The sequence below is a fragment of the Schistocerca cancellata genome, chromosome 3 (genome assembly GCF_023864275.1).
Source record: "Schistocerca cancellata isolate TAMUIC-IGC-003103 chromosome 3, iqSchCanc2.1, whole genome shotgun sequence".
NCBI lineage: Eukaryota > Metazoa > Arthropoda > Insecta > Orthoptera > Acrididae > Schistocerca > Schistocerca cancellata.
In genome coordinates, this window is record NC_064628.1 from 690,558,870 (window position 1) to 690,573,759 (window position 14,890).

At 42.7% G+C, this 14,890-nt stretch overlaps 1 protein-coding gene across 2 annotated transcripts in view; it reads left to right on the plus strand.

Annotated features, from left to right (window-relative positions):
- Positions 1-14,890, plus strand: part of LOC126175676 (serine-rich adhesin for platelets) — a 140,290-nt gene that overhangs the window by 40,908 nt on the left and 84,492 nt on the right. For both annotated transcript variants that reach the window (XM_049922600.1, XM_049922601.1), the window contains exon 6: positions 9,073-9,266. In XM_049922600.1, coding sequence (XP_049778557.1) covers positions 9,073-9,266 — 194 coding nt within the window. The remainder of the gene's footprint in view (positions 1-9,072; positions 9,267-14,890) is intronic.

Genomic DNA, 14,890 nt, shown 5'->3' on the forward strand with positions numbered 1-14,890 from the left:
TTAAAAAGGGAAATAGATAGCTTGAGTTAAATGTAGTGAGAATTTGTGAAGTTTGGTGGCTGGAAGAACAGGACTTTTGGTCAGGTGAAAACAGGATTATAAATGCATTATCGTAGCCAAGATAGATACGAAGCGTGCACCTACCACAGTAGTAAAAGTTCGCATACCAAATAGCTCCGCATATGATGAAGAGACTGAAGAAATGTGTAATGAGGTAAAAGAAATTATTCAGATAGTTAAGGAGATGAAAATTTAATTGTGTTCGGGGACTTGAATTTGATAGTAGGAAAAGGAAGAGAAGGAAAAGTAGTAGGTGATTATGGACTGAGGGAAAGGAATCAAAGAGGAAGCTGCCTGGTAGTATTTTGCACAGAGCATAATTTAATCCTCTCTAACACTTTATTTAAGAATCATGAAAGAAGGTTGTATACGCGCAAGAAACCTGGAGGCACCAGAAGGTTTCAGATTGGTTAATTAATAGTAAGACAGAGATTTCTGGACCAGATTTTAAATTGTGAGATATTGCATGAGATTGACAGGATGTGCAAAATGCCTAAGCAGGAATGACTAGAGGACAAGTGCAAGGATTTAGAAGCATATTTCTCTATGGGAAAAATAGATACCGCCCACAGAAAAATTAAAGAGACTTTTGGAGAGAAGAGAAGCATCTGCATGAATATTAAGGGCTCAGATGGAAAACCAGCACTAAGAAAAGAAGGGAAAGCTGAAAGGTGAAAGGAGTATGCAGAGGTCTAAACAAGAAAGATGAACTTGAAGACAGTAGTAAAGAAATGGAAGCGGATGTAGATGAAGATGAGATGCGAGATATAATACTGTGAGAAGAATTTGAAGAGCACTGAAAGACCTATGAAGTAAAAAGGCCCCTGGAGTAGACAACATTCCGTCAGAACTACTGATAGCCTTGGGAGAGCCAATCATGACAGAACCCTTCTATTGGGTGTGCAAGATGTGTAAGACAGGTGAAATACCCTTAGACTTAAGGAAGAATGTATTAACTCCAATTATAAAGAAGGCAGTTGCTGACAGGAGTGAAAACTACCGAACAATCAGTTTAATAAGTTGTGGTTCCAAATTTACTGAAACAAATTCTTTATACAAGAGTGGAAAAACTGGAAAAGATATCCTTATGGAAGGCTAGTTTGGATTTCAAAAAAATGTAGGAACATGCAGGGCAGTACTGACCCCATCACTTTTCTTAGAAGATATGTTTAAGAAAGGCAAATTTGTGCTTATAGCATTTGTAGACTTAGATAAACCTTTTGACAACATTGACTGGAATATTCTCTTTGAAATTCTGAAGGTAGCAGTGGTAAAGAACAGGGAACAAAAGGCTATTTACAAATTGTGTCGAAACCAGATAGCATTTACTAAGAGTCGAGGGGCATGAAAGCAAAGCAGTGGTTGAGAAGTGAGTGAGATAGGTTTTTAGACCATCCTTGGTGTTATTCAATCTGTGCATTGAGCAAGCAGTAAAGGAAACTGTTGTGACTTTGTGACTCGCCGATCGTTCAAAGTGCTGCCGCGCAATTACGCGCGTGCTCTACGTGCGGCGCTGTCTGCCAGCCATGCAGCAGCTGCACCACCTAAGCGGCCAGCCGAGCAGCGGCCACTAGACTAAGAGATAGTGCTTATTCGAATGCGAACGAGTACACATGTCAACTGACTCTGTGACTTATATGTGTTGTTGTGTCGTTCCTAAATATATGAGTTAAACTTGAAGTTCTAACAATTGGCGACGAGGATGGGATTTTTCCTTTTCACCGTTCACTCACAGGGTTCCATGGCTACTGTCGAGCAACTCTTGCAAAATCTCCTTGAACAGCAAACGCTTCTCACAGCGGCGATTCACGATTTCGTCGCGGCGTCAAATGCGGGGCGTTTCTTGTCGTTGGCTGTATCTCCTTTTCCTCCTTACGACGAGACGGCGGAAGACTGGTCTGATTATGAAAAACGTCTTCGACAGCACTTCTTGGCATTCCATGTCACGGATGAACAACCATGTAAGTCTCTGTTCCTTTCCTGGATTTCACCTCAAATGTATCGGCTGTTGTCGCAATTGTCTCCTTTGAAGGATCCTGTGTCTTTGTCCTTTGCTGAAATGTGCTCACTTCTGTCTGTCTATTTTCAAAAGCAAACGCATGTGGTAGCCTCTCGTGTTGCCTTTTATCGTTGTCAAAAACAACCAAATCAATCCTATCGCGCTTGGGCTGCTGAACTTCACAGCCTGAGTCGAAAGTGTCAATTTGTTACTGACGTTCACAAAGAATCCTATGCCGATTCCATGGTACGGGATGCTATTATCCGGTCGGCGCCCGACAAAGAAGTTCGGCAACGTGCCCTTCAGTTGGCGAATCCGACTCTAGATGAAGTTCTCTCCATTGCGCAGTCTTTTCAAATTTCTCACGCCGCTGGGGTGCAAATAGAAGCGTGGGGTGATGTCGGGAAAATACAACCTCTGTGCACTGTTGATGACGCCTGCGGCACGTCCCCGCCGGCCGATGTGGCCGCAGTGCGCTCCCATGCGCAGCCTCGGCCTAGCCGTAAACAACCCGCTAAGAAACTGCAGCAAAATCCCCGGCAACTACCTTCATGTCCGTGGTGTTTTACGAAACATTCACGCGAGGATTGTTCCCAACGTTGGACTGTGTGTCACACTTGCAAAAAGAAAGGTCATGTGTCTTCCGTTTGTAAATCCGACCGCATACATGATGTTCATGAACATGACGCTGATTCTGATTCTGTGTTGTCTGTCAATTGCACTTCTTCCCTTTCAGGGAAGTTATTCCTCACTGTCCAAATACTTGGTCGAGATGTTCGCATGCAAGTGGATACCGGTTCTGCTGCCACTTTAATTAATTCTCAGACGTATCTTCAGCTGGGTTCTCCACTCCTGTCCCCTGTCACTCGGCAATTACGGACGTACAATAAACAGAAGATTTCTCTCTTGGGACAGTTTAATGCTGAGGTATCTTACAAATCCGTCGTTCACACTGTTCCCATATTTGTGGTCGACCAGAGCAATGCAGAAAATCTTTTTGGTTTCGATGCCTTTCGCGTTTTTGGGTTCTCCATAGATGATTCTGTCTATATTGTCTCTGACGCTATTCCTTATGCTCAACTGGATTCCTTGTCGACGACATTTTCGTCCCTTTTTTCTCCTGGGTTAGGCCGTGCAAACGACTTTGAAGCTCATATGACGCTCAAACCCACTGCTCGGCCTAAGTTTTTTCAGGCTCGGCCCATTCCTGTGGCACTTCGTGATCGGGTAAAACGGGAGTTGGATCGTCTCACTACTTCAGAGGTCTTGCTTCCTGTCACTTCCAGTGAGTGGTCCTCTCCTTTCGTTGTAGTTGCTAAGCCCAATGGTGATATTCGTCTCTGTGGCGATTTCAAAGCCACTGTAAATGCTCAATGCCTCATCGACACTTACCCTATGCCCCGTCCTGAAGAACTGTTCCCTAAACTCGCTGGAGGACAGTATTTTTATAAAATTGACCTGTCAGAAGCTTATCATCAACTTCCTCTCGACGCTGCTTCCCGGCAGTTTCTGGTCCTTAACACGCCTTTCAGCCTCTATCAATACCAACGCTTGCCATTCGGGATTGCTAGCGCCCTGCTCTCTTTCAGCGATTCTTGGAACAATTATTGCTCCCTGTCCCTGGGTGAATCAATTACATGGACGACATTGTTGTTACTGGCTCCACCACTGAAGAACATCTTCAAAATCTCCGCACACTTATTAATGTCTTACAGACTGCCGGTCTTAAGTGTAATCTTCAGAAATCACAATTTTTTCAGGCCTCTATCACGTACTTGGGGTTTCAACTCTCTCGGGATGGTATTCGTCCCCTTCAACAAACTGTCGCTGCGATCGATGCCCTTCCTCGCCCTACATCTGTTAAGGAACTGCAGGCCTTCTTGGGGAAAATAGCATACTATCACAAGTTTTTACCGTCTGCGGCGTCGGTGGCTCAGCCGTTGCATCCCCTGTTGCATAAAAACGTGCCTTTTCACTGGTCCGCGTCATGTGACGCGGCTTTCCAGAAATTGAAGACTATGCTGAAACAGGCCCCGTGCCTGGCTACTTATCAACCTGGCCAATATCTTGTTCTTGCCACAGACGCCTCTCAATACGGGGTTGGGGCAGTCCTTGCGCACCGTTTTTCTGACGGTTCGGAACAACCCATTGCTTATGCCTCCAAAACGCTCACGGATGCCCAACAAAAGTATTCTCAAATTGAAAAAGAAGCTTTGGCCATCATTTATGCTCTTCATAAGTTTGGTGTTTTTCTCTATGGCTCAAAATTTCATCTTGTTATGGATCACAAACCAGTTGTTTCCTTGTTTCATCCATCAACGTCACTTCCCGACAAGGCTGTACACCGCCTCCAGCGTTGGGCTCTTTACTTGTCCCGTTTCAATTATGAGACTCATTTCCGGCCAACGGCTCAACATGCGAATGCTGATGCTCTGTCTCGCCTTCCCATGGGTCCTGATCAGGCATTCGATAGGGACGAACTTTTGTGTTTCCACCTGGATGTTGCCAAGCAGCGGGTTGTGGACGGGTTCCCCATCACTGGGGACAGGCTGGCAGCTGCTACAGGTTCTGACCCTACCCTCTCCCGGATTTTACGCTGTATTCAGAAGGGTTGGCCAGATCGCCCGTCTGCTAAGACCTCTGAACTGTTGCAGAACGACTACACTTTGCTCTACCGCCTCACGGCTAGGGATGGTGTTATCCTCCTCTCCACTGACAATGCTTTGCCGCGTGTTGTGGTACCTGCATCTTTGTGTGCTTCGGTCTTGTGCCTCCTTCACCAAGGGCACTGGGGTGTGTCTCGCACAATATCTCTGCTGCGCCGTCATGTGTACTGGCCTGGCATCGACTCTGAAGTAGCACACATGGTCGCTGCCTGCGGCCCTTGTGCGTCACAGGCCGCTGCCCCGAAGTCATCTTTGTCACCTTGCCCTTCGCCTGAGAAGCCCTGGGAGCGCATTCATGTTGACTTTGCGGGACCCTTTTTATGTACTTATTGGCTCCTCGTAATTGACACCTACTCTGACTTTCCTTTCATTGTATGTTGCACGTCACCTACCACTGCGGCAACCACCAGTGCTCTCACCCGTATTTTTTCTTTGGAAGGCCTCCCCTCTACTCTTGTTACTGATAATGGTCCACAATTTGCCTCTTCCGAAGTTGCGGATTTTTGTGCTCATCACGGCGTTACGCATGTCACGGCCCCGCCGTTCCATCCACAATCCAACGGTGAGGCTGAACGACTGGTCCGCACATTTAAGGCTCAGATGCGGAAACTTCTGACTTCTTCTGCTACTGATGAGGCGCTTCTCCGGTTTCTGGCGTCTTACTGTTTCACCCCCATGGGCGACCACAGCCCGGCTGAGCTCTTACATGGCCGACAGCCCCGCACGCTACTTCATCTTCTGCGGCCTCACGGCCGCGGGTGCCTTCACTTGGCCGGTTCACCGCCGACGACCTCGTCTGGGTACGGGGATACGGCAGGCGGCCAAAATGGAGCCCGGGCCGCATCTTAAGACACCGTGGCAGACGCCTGTATGAAATCCAGACGGACATGGGTGTTGCAGTGCGTCATTCGGACCAGCTTCGGCCTCGGGTGCCAGCAACGCCTGTTCCGAATGCCGCCACACCACCTTTGGCTCTACCTGATGCTCAGGATCTTGGCATCTCTCAATACTCTCAACGTAGCCCTCTCACCGTCATCACGATGCCAGCACCAGAACGGACGCCACCAGGAGACGTGCCCATGCAGGAACCGGAGGACCATCCTCTGTCTGAGCGAATCTACTCGCCTCCTCCTCCAATGGACACCGACACATCGCCCATGTCTCCTGTCATATCAACTGGCCTTGCCACGATGGGCAGATTGGTGCATGGGGCCCCAGCAGATTCGACCCCTATGTCTCCTGTCATCTCGACCCGTTATCATCGGGCACACTTCCATCCGTACGGGAAGCCGCCTCCTCGAGACTTTATGGCGAGTCAAACAACGCCTATGGACGTTAGCCATCTCCAGGACACCTCCATCAAGACCAGTGTAACAATTTCGAAGGGGGGAAAAGTGTTGTGACTTTGCGACTTGCCGATCGTTCAAAGTGCCGCTGCGCAATTACGTGCGTGCTCTATGTGCGGCGCTGTCTGCCAGCCATGCAGCAGCTGCGCCACCTAAGCAGCCAGCCGAGCAGTGGCCGCTAGACTAAGAGACAGTGCTTATTCGAATGCGAACGAGTACACATGTCAACTGACTCTGTGACTTATATGTGTTGTTGTGTCGTTCCTAAATATATGTGTTAAACTTGAAGTTCTAACAGAAACCAAAGAAAAATTTGAAGTGGGAATTGAAATTCAAGGAGAAGAAATAGAAACCTTGATGTTTGCCGATGACATTGTAATTCTGTCAGATACAACAAAAGACTTGGAAGAGCAGTTGAATGGAATGGTCAGTGTCTTGAAAGGAGGATCTAAGATGAACATACAAAAGCAAAACAAGGGCAATGGAATGTAGTCAAATTAAATGAGGCAATGCAGAGGGCAGATCAGGTAAGAGGCACTTAAAGTAGCAGATAGGTTTTACTATTTGGCCAGCAAAATAGTAGAGAAGATATAAAATGTAGACTGGAATGCCAAGAAAAGCATTTCTGAAGAAGAGAAATTAGTTAACATTGAATATCCACTTTTTTGTGTCAGGAAGTCTTTTCTGAAGGTATTTGTCTGGAGTCTAGTCAATTCCGAAAGATAAACATGGATGATAAATGGGTTGAACGAAGAGACAATAGAAGCTTTTGAAATGTGGTGCTACAGAAGAATGCTGAAAGGTAGATGGGTGGATCATGTAACTAATTAGTAGGTACAAAATAGAAGTGGAGAGACAAGAAATTTATGGCACAACTTGACTAGAAGAAAAGATTGATTGATAGGATACATTCTGAGACATCAAGAGATCACCAGTTTAGTTTGGAAGAAAGTGTGGTGGGTAAAAATTGTAGAGGGAGACCAAGAGAGGAATTCAGTAAGGAGATTCAGAAGGATGTAGATTGCAGTAGTTACTGGGAGATGAAGAGGCTTGCACAGGTTAGAGTAGCATGGAGAGCTTTGGATTGAAGACCAAATGACAAAAACAACAACATTGTTATTTCACAAGGTCAGGGCTCATAGAAATGACAGACTGATAAGAAAAAGTTGATTGAAGAGGGAGTGGAATGAATAATATGGTTAAGAAATAGGAGGAAATGATAAAAACAACAATACCTTCTGAAACTTCCTGGCAGATTAAAACTGTGTGCCCGACCGAGACTTGAACTCGGGACCTTTGCCTTTCGCAGGCAAGTGCTCTACCATCTGAGCTACCGAAGCATGACTCACACCTGGTCCTCACAGCTTTACTTCTGCCAGTATCTCATCTCCTACCTTCCAAACTTTACAGAAGCTCTCCTGCGAACCTTGCAGAACTAGCACTCCTGAAAGAAAGGATACAGTGGAGACATGGCTTAGCCACAGCCTGGGGGATGTTTCCAGAATGGAAACAATACCTTCTGTTTGACAACTCTCACCCATTCCCTTCATTGCAGCCTTGGTATGTATGGTAAATGTTTCTGCTTGAGCACCACATCTGATGACACCTACACCAATAAATTATCCCAGACTTTCTCTCTCACACAACTTCATCAGAGATGTAGTCTGCAAAAGAATCTCCTGGAGTCTTCTTCTTGGAACCTCCAACACATATTGTGCCCCTTTGTTACGTAGTATTACTAATCCCATAAATGTTTAAAACAGTATTCTACAAATACTGTGACAGGGTCGTTAATGGAGAATAAATCCAAGAGAGAAGAGTAGTGCAAGGATATGTTGCAGAGTAATGAGGAAACTAGTACTGGGTGGGAGTATGACCGTATGACTGATCTTGTCAAACTGTGTGATACACGCAGACCATTTTTGTGCCCCAGGTTTCCTACCCCTGCAATCATTCCTACTGTAAAACCTGCCTCATGCACCACCTAGACTACAACTTACTTCAGCTCCATCAACAGTAAACCCTATCACATCAAAGGCAGAGTAACTTGTGGAAACACATGTGTTCACTGCATAGTTTTTTATGTGGGAATGACCACCAGTAAACTGGATTAAAACATGAATGAGAATATAATTTATTTAACCTTATAGACATCCAATAACCAATTGCTTAGCATGCTCTGCAGTTTAAATCAGGAGACGAGTGGCTTTTATATCACATGGACCTTTTGGATACTGCCACCCAGTACTAATTTCCTCAAAGTCTGGAGTCTGAAACTTACTCTGCAACATATCATTGCACTACTTTTCTCTCTTGGATTTATTCTCCATTAATGACCCTGCCATGACGTGGACAATACTTAAGGGTTCATACACTGAGTGAGCAGCAGTGTCACATCTTGATAGTCTCTTTAATATTCTGATATGGGTTTTCCATTGTTATTTGTAATTTCTAACATGTTTTTTTGTTTGTTTTGTTCTTTCAATGGACAGTTGCTTTTTATCTTCTTTTGACATCCACTCATTTCCTTTGTATTTTTGTTGTCCTGTGACAGCTCACTGTGTTGTTGTTTAATTTTGTATGCTGAAGTTTGTAGCTGGAATGTATGATTATAGGGCTACATGAAAAGACTTAGCTGATGTTGTGTTTTTATTAAGGAAGGTAATTCTGCAGAAATAATGAAACAGAGTGTAAAACTAGAGGGATGAAAATAACTGTCACAGCTCATGAGAGACCCAGTTGACCTCTTTTTCCAATAATTACTCATTCAATATGTGAGAGAGCTTTGTTCACTGCAAAGATGAAATTGTTAATACATTTATTCTGCTTGCCCAACATCCCATGCATTATTGCAGATATGTAGCTAAATTGTTGATATTATTTTCTCTCCACCCAGAAGCGTTTTTCTTTTGTCTGTAGTTAATGTATTCTGCTTTGTTTCTGTTCATAATTAAAATGCATAAAATACACACATGATGATTGTCCTATATAATTTTTACAGGCAGTGAGTATACTAAAAGGATCCAGGAATCTAGAGCTTCTTGTCCGCAAGGGAGCTGGTCTTGATTTATTTCCTGGAGAATCATCAGGATACAATAGTTCAGCAAGCAGTGTAGCAGGGGATCAGAGTCCAAACTGGGAAGAAACAAAACGATTATCAATTGTGAAAGAAGAATCTACTGAATTTGATGAAAGGTACTGATAACTTCTCTCTCTCTCTCTCTCTCTCTCTCTCTCTCTCTCTCTCTCTCTGTCTGTCTTCTTGTATCTCATTGTTGCTAATATGTGAGTCAAGGAATATGTGTGTTATAAATTGGATTCTAATTTGTCACTGATTGTGCTTTGTAATTGGCTTATGAACTTTCATATTCTGCTGTAATTATGATAGGAACTGTCATTTTTCAATGTAACTATACATGAAAGAGGTAATTCTGCTTGCAAACTATCCTCTTGTTTACCTGTAGTTCATTGTAGGTTTGAGTGAAGAGTGGAGAATACAGTTATTGCTTTTACTTATTTGATTGTGTCTACATTTTTCTGTTGTCTCTCATTGTTGAAAGCAATGCCACTTTAGAATGATTACAAGTAATAGCTTTGATAAACAAAATACTATAGATAGAAGTAGCCATCAAGGCATAGATTTTTACTTCCAGGCAAATGAGAGCTATTTTTGGGATGTTCTGGTAAGCTGATTACTAACGAAATTAAATCATTAATGTAGGAAAAGATAGATTGTTTAATGTAGGAAAAGATAGATTGCCACTTACCTTTGTGGTCAGAGTTGGCAGTCATATGGGCATGAGGTGTGCTTGCTTGTGTGAAAGAATAGTGTGTGTTTCTCTTTTTATGACAAAGGCTATAGCCAAAAGCTTATGTGTAAGTGTCAAACAATGGGAAATCCATCTGAAAGCTCTCTGAGACTGCAGACGTGTGTGCAAGTTGCACGCGCGCGCGCGCGCGCGCGCGCGCGCGTGTGTGTGTGTGTGTGTGTGTGTGTGTGTGTGTGTGTGTGTGTGTGTGTGTGTGTGTCTACTTCTGACAAAGGCCTTAATGGCCTAAAGCTATGATTGTGTGTATCTTTTTACTGTGCCTATCACGACTCAGCATCTCCGCTATATGGTGAGTAGCAACTTTCCTTCTCTGGTATTGTTCTGTGTAAGTGTCTTTTAGTTGTGCCGGCCTGAAACTTAATGTGTCATTTTTATGGTAAGTAGCAATCTATCTTTTTCTACATTAATAGTGTTTCTATGTGGAGTTTCCATTGTTTAAAACAGAATCATTCAATTTCATTGATGAAAATAAATCTCTCATATACATGATGGCATGTAAGTCCTAATAATTTTTTGTTGCATCATGACATTTTCTTGGCATAATAATGGGTCATACGAGACTCATAGATTGTGAGTTATATTCTGATTATATGAAACCTAAAGAAACCATTAAATTCTTACAATGAAGACTTGTTTTTCTGTGTTTTTCAGGTTTTTAGTATTTTTGCAACATATCATTGCGTATTAATTTCAGTTGTTTCAAATTGCTTATGACAGCTTCAAACTTTACGCGAAATTTGTTCCTTTCAGTATGTAACATGTGATGTCAAACTTACTGATTTATGTATTGAATGATTTTGTAGTTACATTGTGTATCTTTAACAAAGTTATGTTTTACACAGAAGAATAATAAAACTTGTAGCTTCTTGGCTGATTAAAACTGTGTGCTGGACCAGAACTCATACCTGTGACTTTCCCCTTTGGGAGCATGTGCTGTCCGACTGAGCTACCAAGCATGACTCATGACCCATCCTCACAACTTTACTTCCACCAGTGATGACGCGATTTGAGTCTCATGCGTGGTTAGATCAATTGTCATAGAACTTGCCCATAAAAAGTAAAATCCCCAGGTTTGAGTGCTGATCCAGCACACAGTGTTAATCTGGTTTCATATCAATGACGCTCTGCTGCAGAGTGAAATTTTTTTCTGGAAATAACAAAACTTGATAAAAATTTGTAAAAATACATAATAATAAAACCTGTTCCACCATTCATTTATTTTTTAATCACAATTTCCTTTAGCACTTGTGGTCCACAGCTGGTTAATCGATAGAGTCTCTGGACTGTCACCTACACTAAACTCCCACTGTTATTGCAGCTTCATTAGACCATCCTATTTTCTCTGTCATTTCTTTAGTTGAGCTCTGCCTTCCCTCAAAATTTTTCATTTTTACTACTCTACAATCTCTTATTTCCAGGGATGTCAGTTTGATTTCTGTTGCTGGTAAGTTTTTTTCAGAATCATAATTCATTATTAATTTTTTGTTTGTGTTTCAAAAGAAATTTATTATACAGAGTGATTCAAAAAGAATACCACAACTTTAAAAATGTGTATTTAATGAAAGAAACATAATATAACCTTCTGTTATACATCATTACAAAGAGTATTTAAAAAGGTTTTTTTTCACTCAAAAACAAGTTCAGAGATGTTCAATATGGCCCCCTCCAGACACTCGAGCAATATCAACCCGATACTCCAACTCGTTCCACACTCTCTGTAGCATATCAGGCGTAACAGTTTGGATAGCTGCTGTTATTTCTCATTTCAAATCATCAATGGTGGCTGGGAGAGGTGGCCAAAACACCATATCCTTAACATACCCCCATAAGAAAAAATCGCAGGGGGTAAGATCAGGGCTTCTTGGAGGCCAGTGATGAAGTGCTCTGTCACGGGCTGCCTGGCGGCCAATCCATCGCCTCGGGTAGTAGACGTTCAGGTTTCATAACCAACCTTTTTCGTAGGACTGTCCATACAGTTGATTGTGGAATTTTCAGCTCTCTGCTAGCTCTGCGAGTCGATTTTCCTGGGCTGCGAACAAATGCTTGCTGGATGCGTGCTACATTTTCATCACTCGTTCTCGGCCGTCCAGAACTTTTCCCTTTGCACAAACACCCATTCTCTGTAAACTGTTTATACCAATGTTTAATACACGACCTATCAGGAGGTTTAACACCATACTTCGTTCGAAATGCACGCTGAACAACTGTCGTCGATTCACTTCTGCCGTACTCAATAACACAAAAAGCTTTCTGTTGAGCGGTCGCCATCTTAGCATCAACTGACGCTGACGCCTAGTCAACAGCGCCTCAAGCGAACAAATGTACAACTAAATGAAACTTTATAGCTCCCTTAATTCGCCGACAGATAGTGCTTAGCTCTGCCTTTTGTTGTTGCAGAGTTTTAAATTCCTAAAGTTGTGGTATTCTTTTTGAATCACCCTGTACTTTAATTTACACATACATACAACAGGCACACATAGCAAACAAGCTGAAAACTTTGAATAGCTAGGCTGCCTCCAGTGGAGAGTAATCAAGTACCTGTACACAGCACATTGTTGGCATAAGGAAAAGATAAATTGGTCCGGGAGAGAAACCTTACAAGTTTCTGGGTAGTGAAACAATACTGTACACAGCCATATAGTCATATAGATACAGAGCAACTTTGTGCATGGTTCTGTTCATGGATTCAATTCAAATCATGTATCACTGTAGGCAAAGCCATGAATGAGCCATTGTCTGTAGGATGTGTAGCTCCAAGTGCATCGACACTTATTGTTTGGCTAGACACAGGTTTCCCCACTCCTAAGTTGGTGCATGCAACTGCATCTACATCCACATACACATACATACTCCAGAAGCCGCTATATGGTTTATGGTGGAGTGTACCATGCACCACTACTAGGCATTTCCTAAATTCCACTCACAAATGCAGCAAGGTAAAAACAACTATGTGTATGCCTCTGTACGAGTCCTGATTCATTTATGTTGTCTTTGCAGTTCTACATGAAATGTGGGTGGGTGGCAGTAGAATTGTTCAGTAGTCAGCTGGAAATGTCTGTTCTCTGAATTTTCTTAATAGTGTTTCATGAAAAGAACATTGTCTTCCTCCAGGGATTCCAGTTTGAGTTCACGAGACATATCTGTAACACCCATGGGTTGATCAGACCTACCAGTAACAAATCTAACAGCACAATCCTGAATCGCTTCAATGTCTTCCTTTAATCTGACCTGTTGGGGGATCCCAAATACTGGAGCAGTACTGAAGAATGGGTCACATGTGTGTGGTCTCCTTTGTCAGTGAGGTAAACTTGTCTGAAACACTCTCAGTAAACCAAAGGTGACTGTTTCCCTTCCCTACTATTGTCCTTACATGCTTGTTCCATTTCATATTGCTTTGCAATGTTAGACTTAGGCATTTAATCGATGTGACTGTGTCAAGCAGCTAAACTATTTAAAAAATTCAGGACTACTTTTCTTACTAATCTGAATTGACATACATTTGTTTTACATTTAGAGCAAGTAGCTATTCAACACGCCATATAGAAATTCTGTCTGCCGTTCTGTATCCTTCTACAGTTACTCAATGACAATACTTTTCTATTTACTGTAGAATCATCAGCAAACAATCAGAGACTGAGATTACCATCTGTCAGATCATTTACATATATAGACAACAGTAATGGTCCTATTGTATTTCCCTGGGGCACTGCTGATGATATCCGTGTCTCTGATGAACATTCGCTGTCAAGGGCAGTGTACCGGGATCTATTACTTAAGAAGTCTTTGAGCCACTAACATGTTGCGAACCTATTCCACATGCTCAGATTAACATTCTCAATGGGGTGCGATGTTGGACACTTTCCGGAAATCTAAGAATATGGAATCTGCCTGTTGCCCTTCATCCATGTTTGCTGGAAATCATTTGAGAAAAGGGTAAGCTGAGTTTTGCATGAGGGACGCTTTCTAAATCCACACTGATTAGTGGACAGAAGCTATTTTGTCTCAAGAAAAGTTATTGTATTCAAACTTAGAATATATTAAATATTCTGCAGGTCCATTTTTACCCTTCTTTTACACAGGACTCAAGGAGTCACCTGCACTTTATCCAGTCACCTAGGACTTTGCTCTGGGCAAGAAATTTGTGATAAATCCTAATTAAGTAGGGGCCTGTGCTGGAAAGTACTCTCTGTAAAAGTCTGCTGTATATCTGAGTGGTCAACACAGCTAACTGCCACATGGAAGACCCCGGTTTAATTCCTGATACTGCCAGGGAGTTTTCCCTGGTGGTAGGACTATAATGGGGTGCACTCAGCGTCTCGAGGCCAACTGAAGAGCTGCTTGACCAAGTGATAGCAGCTCCAGGTCAAGTGTCAGTAGTAGGGAAAGTGGTGTGCTGAATCCATTCCTCTCCATACCACATCCAGTGATGCTACTGGCAGAGGATGATGGCAATTGGTCAGTAACAATGGGCCTGCCAGGGCATGTGGATGGAGTTTATGCTTACTCTCTGTAAAACCAAATTGGGGTTCAGTTCGGATCTGGCAACTTACTTGTTTCAACTCCTTCAGTTGCTTCTTAACACCAGGGGTACCTATTCCTATATCATTCATATAGGAGTCTGTGTGACATTCAAATGATGGTATTTCTGTATGATCCTCTTCTGTGAATGATTTCTTGAATGTGAAATTTAAAACTTTAGCTTTTATTTTATTGTCTTCTGTTGCCTACAGCATACTGGTTGATGTATTACTGTGTCTTGTTAAATATTTCGGAGGTTCTAAGAATAATTTGACTCTCTACCTCTTCATGCTTTTTATAGATGTATGAATTTCTACAAACTTTTTCCTATCAACATTTCCACGGGCTTTTTTTCCCCCACCTAAGAGTACAACAATCTTTATTTCCTCAGCATTTTTCTTAATTTTGTTATTAAATCACAATGGGTCTTTTCCTTCTCACTTACTCGGTACGTCCTTCTCCAGGGCCCAA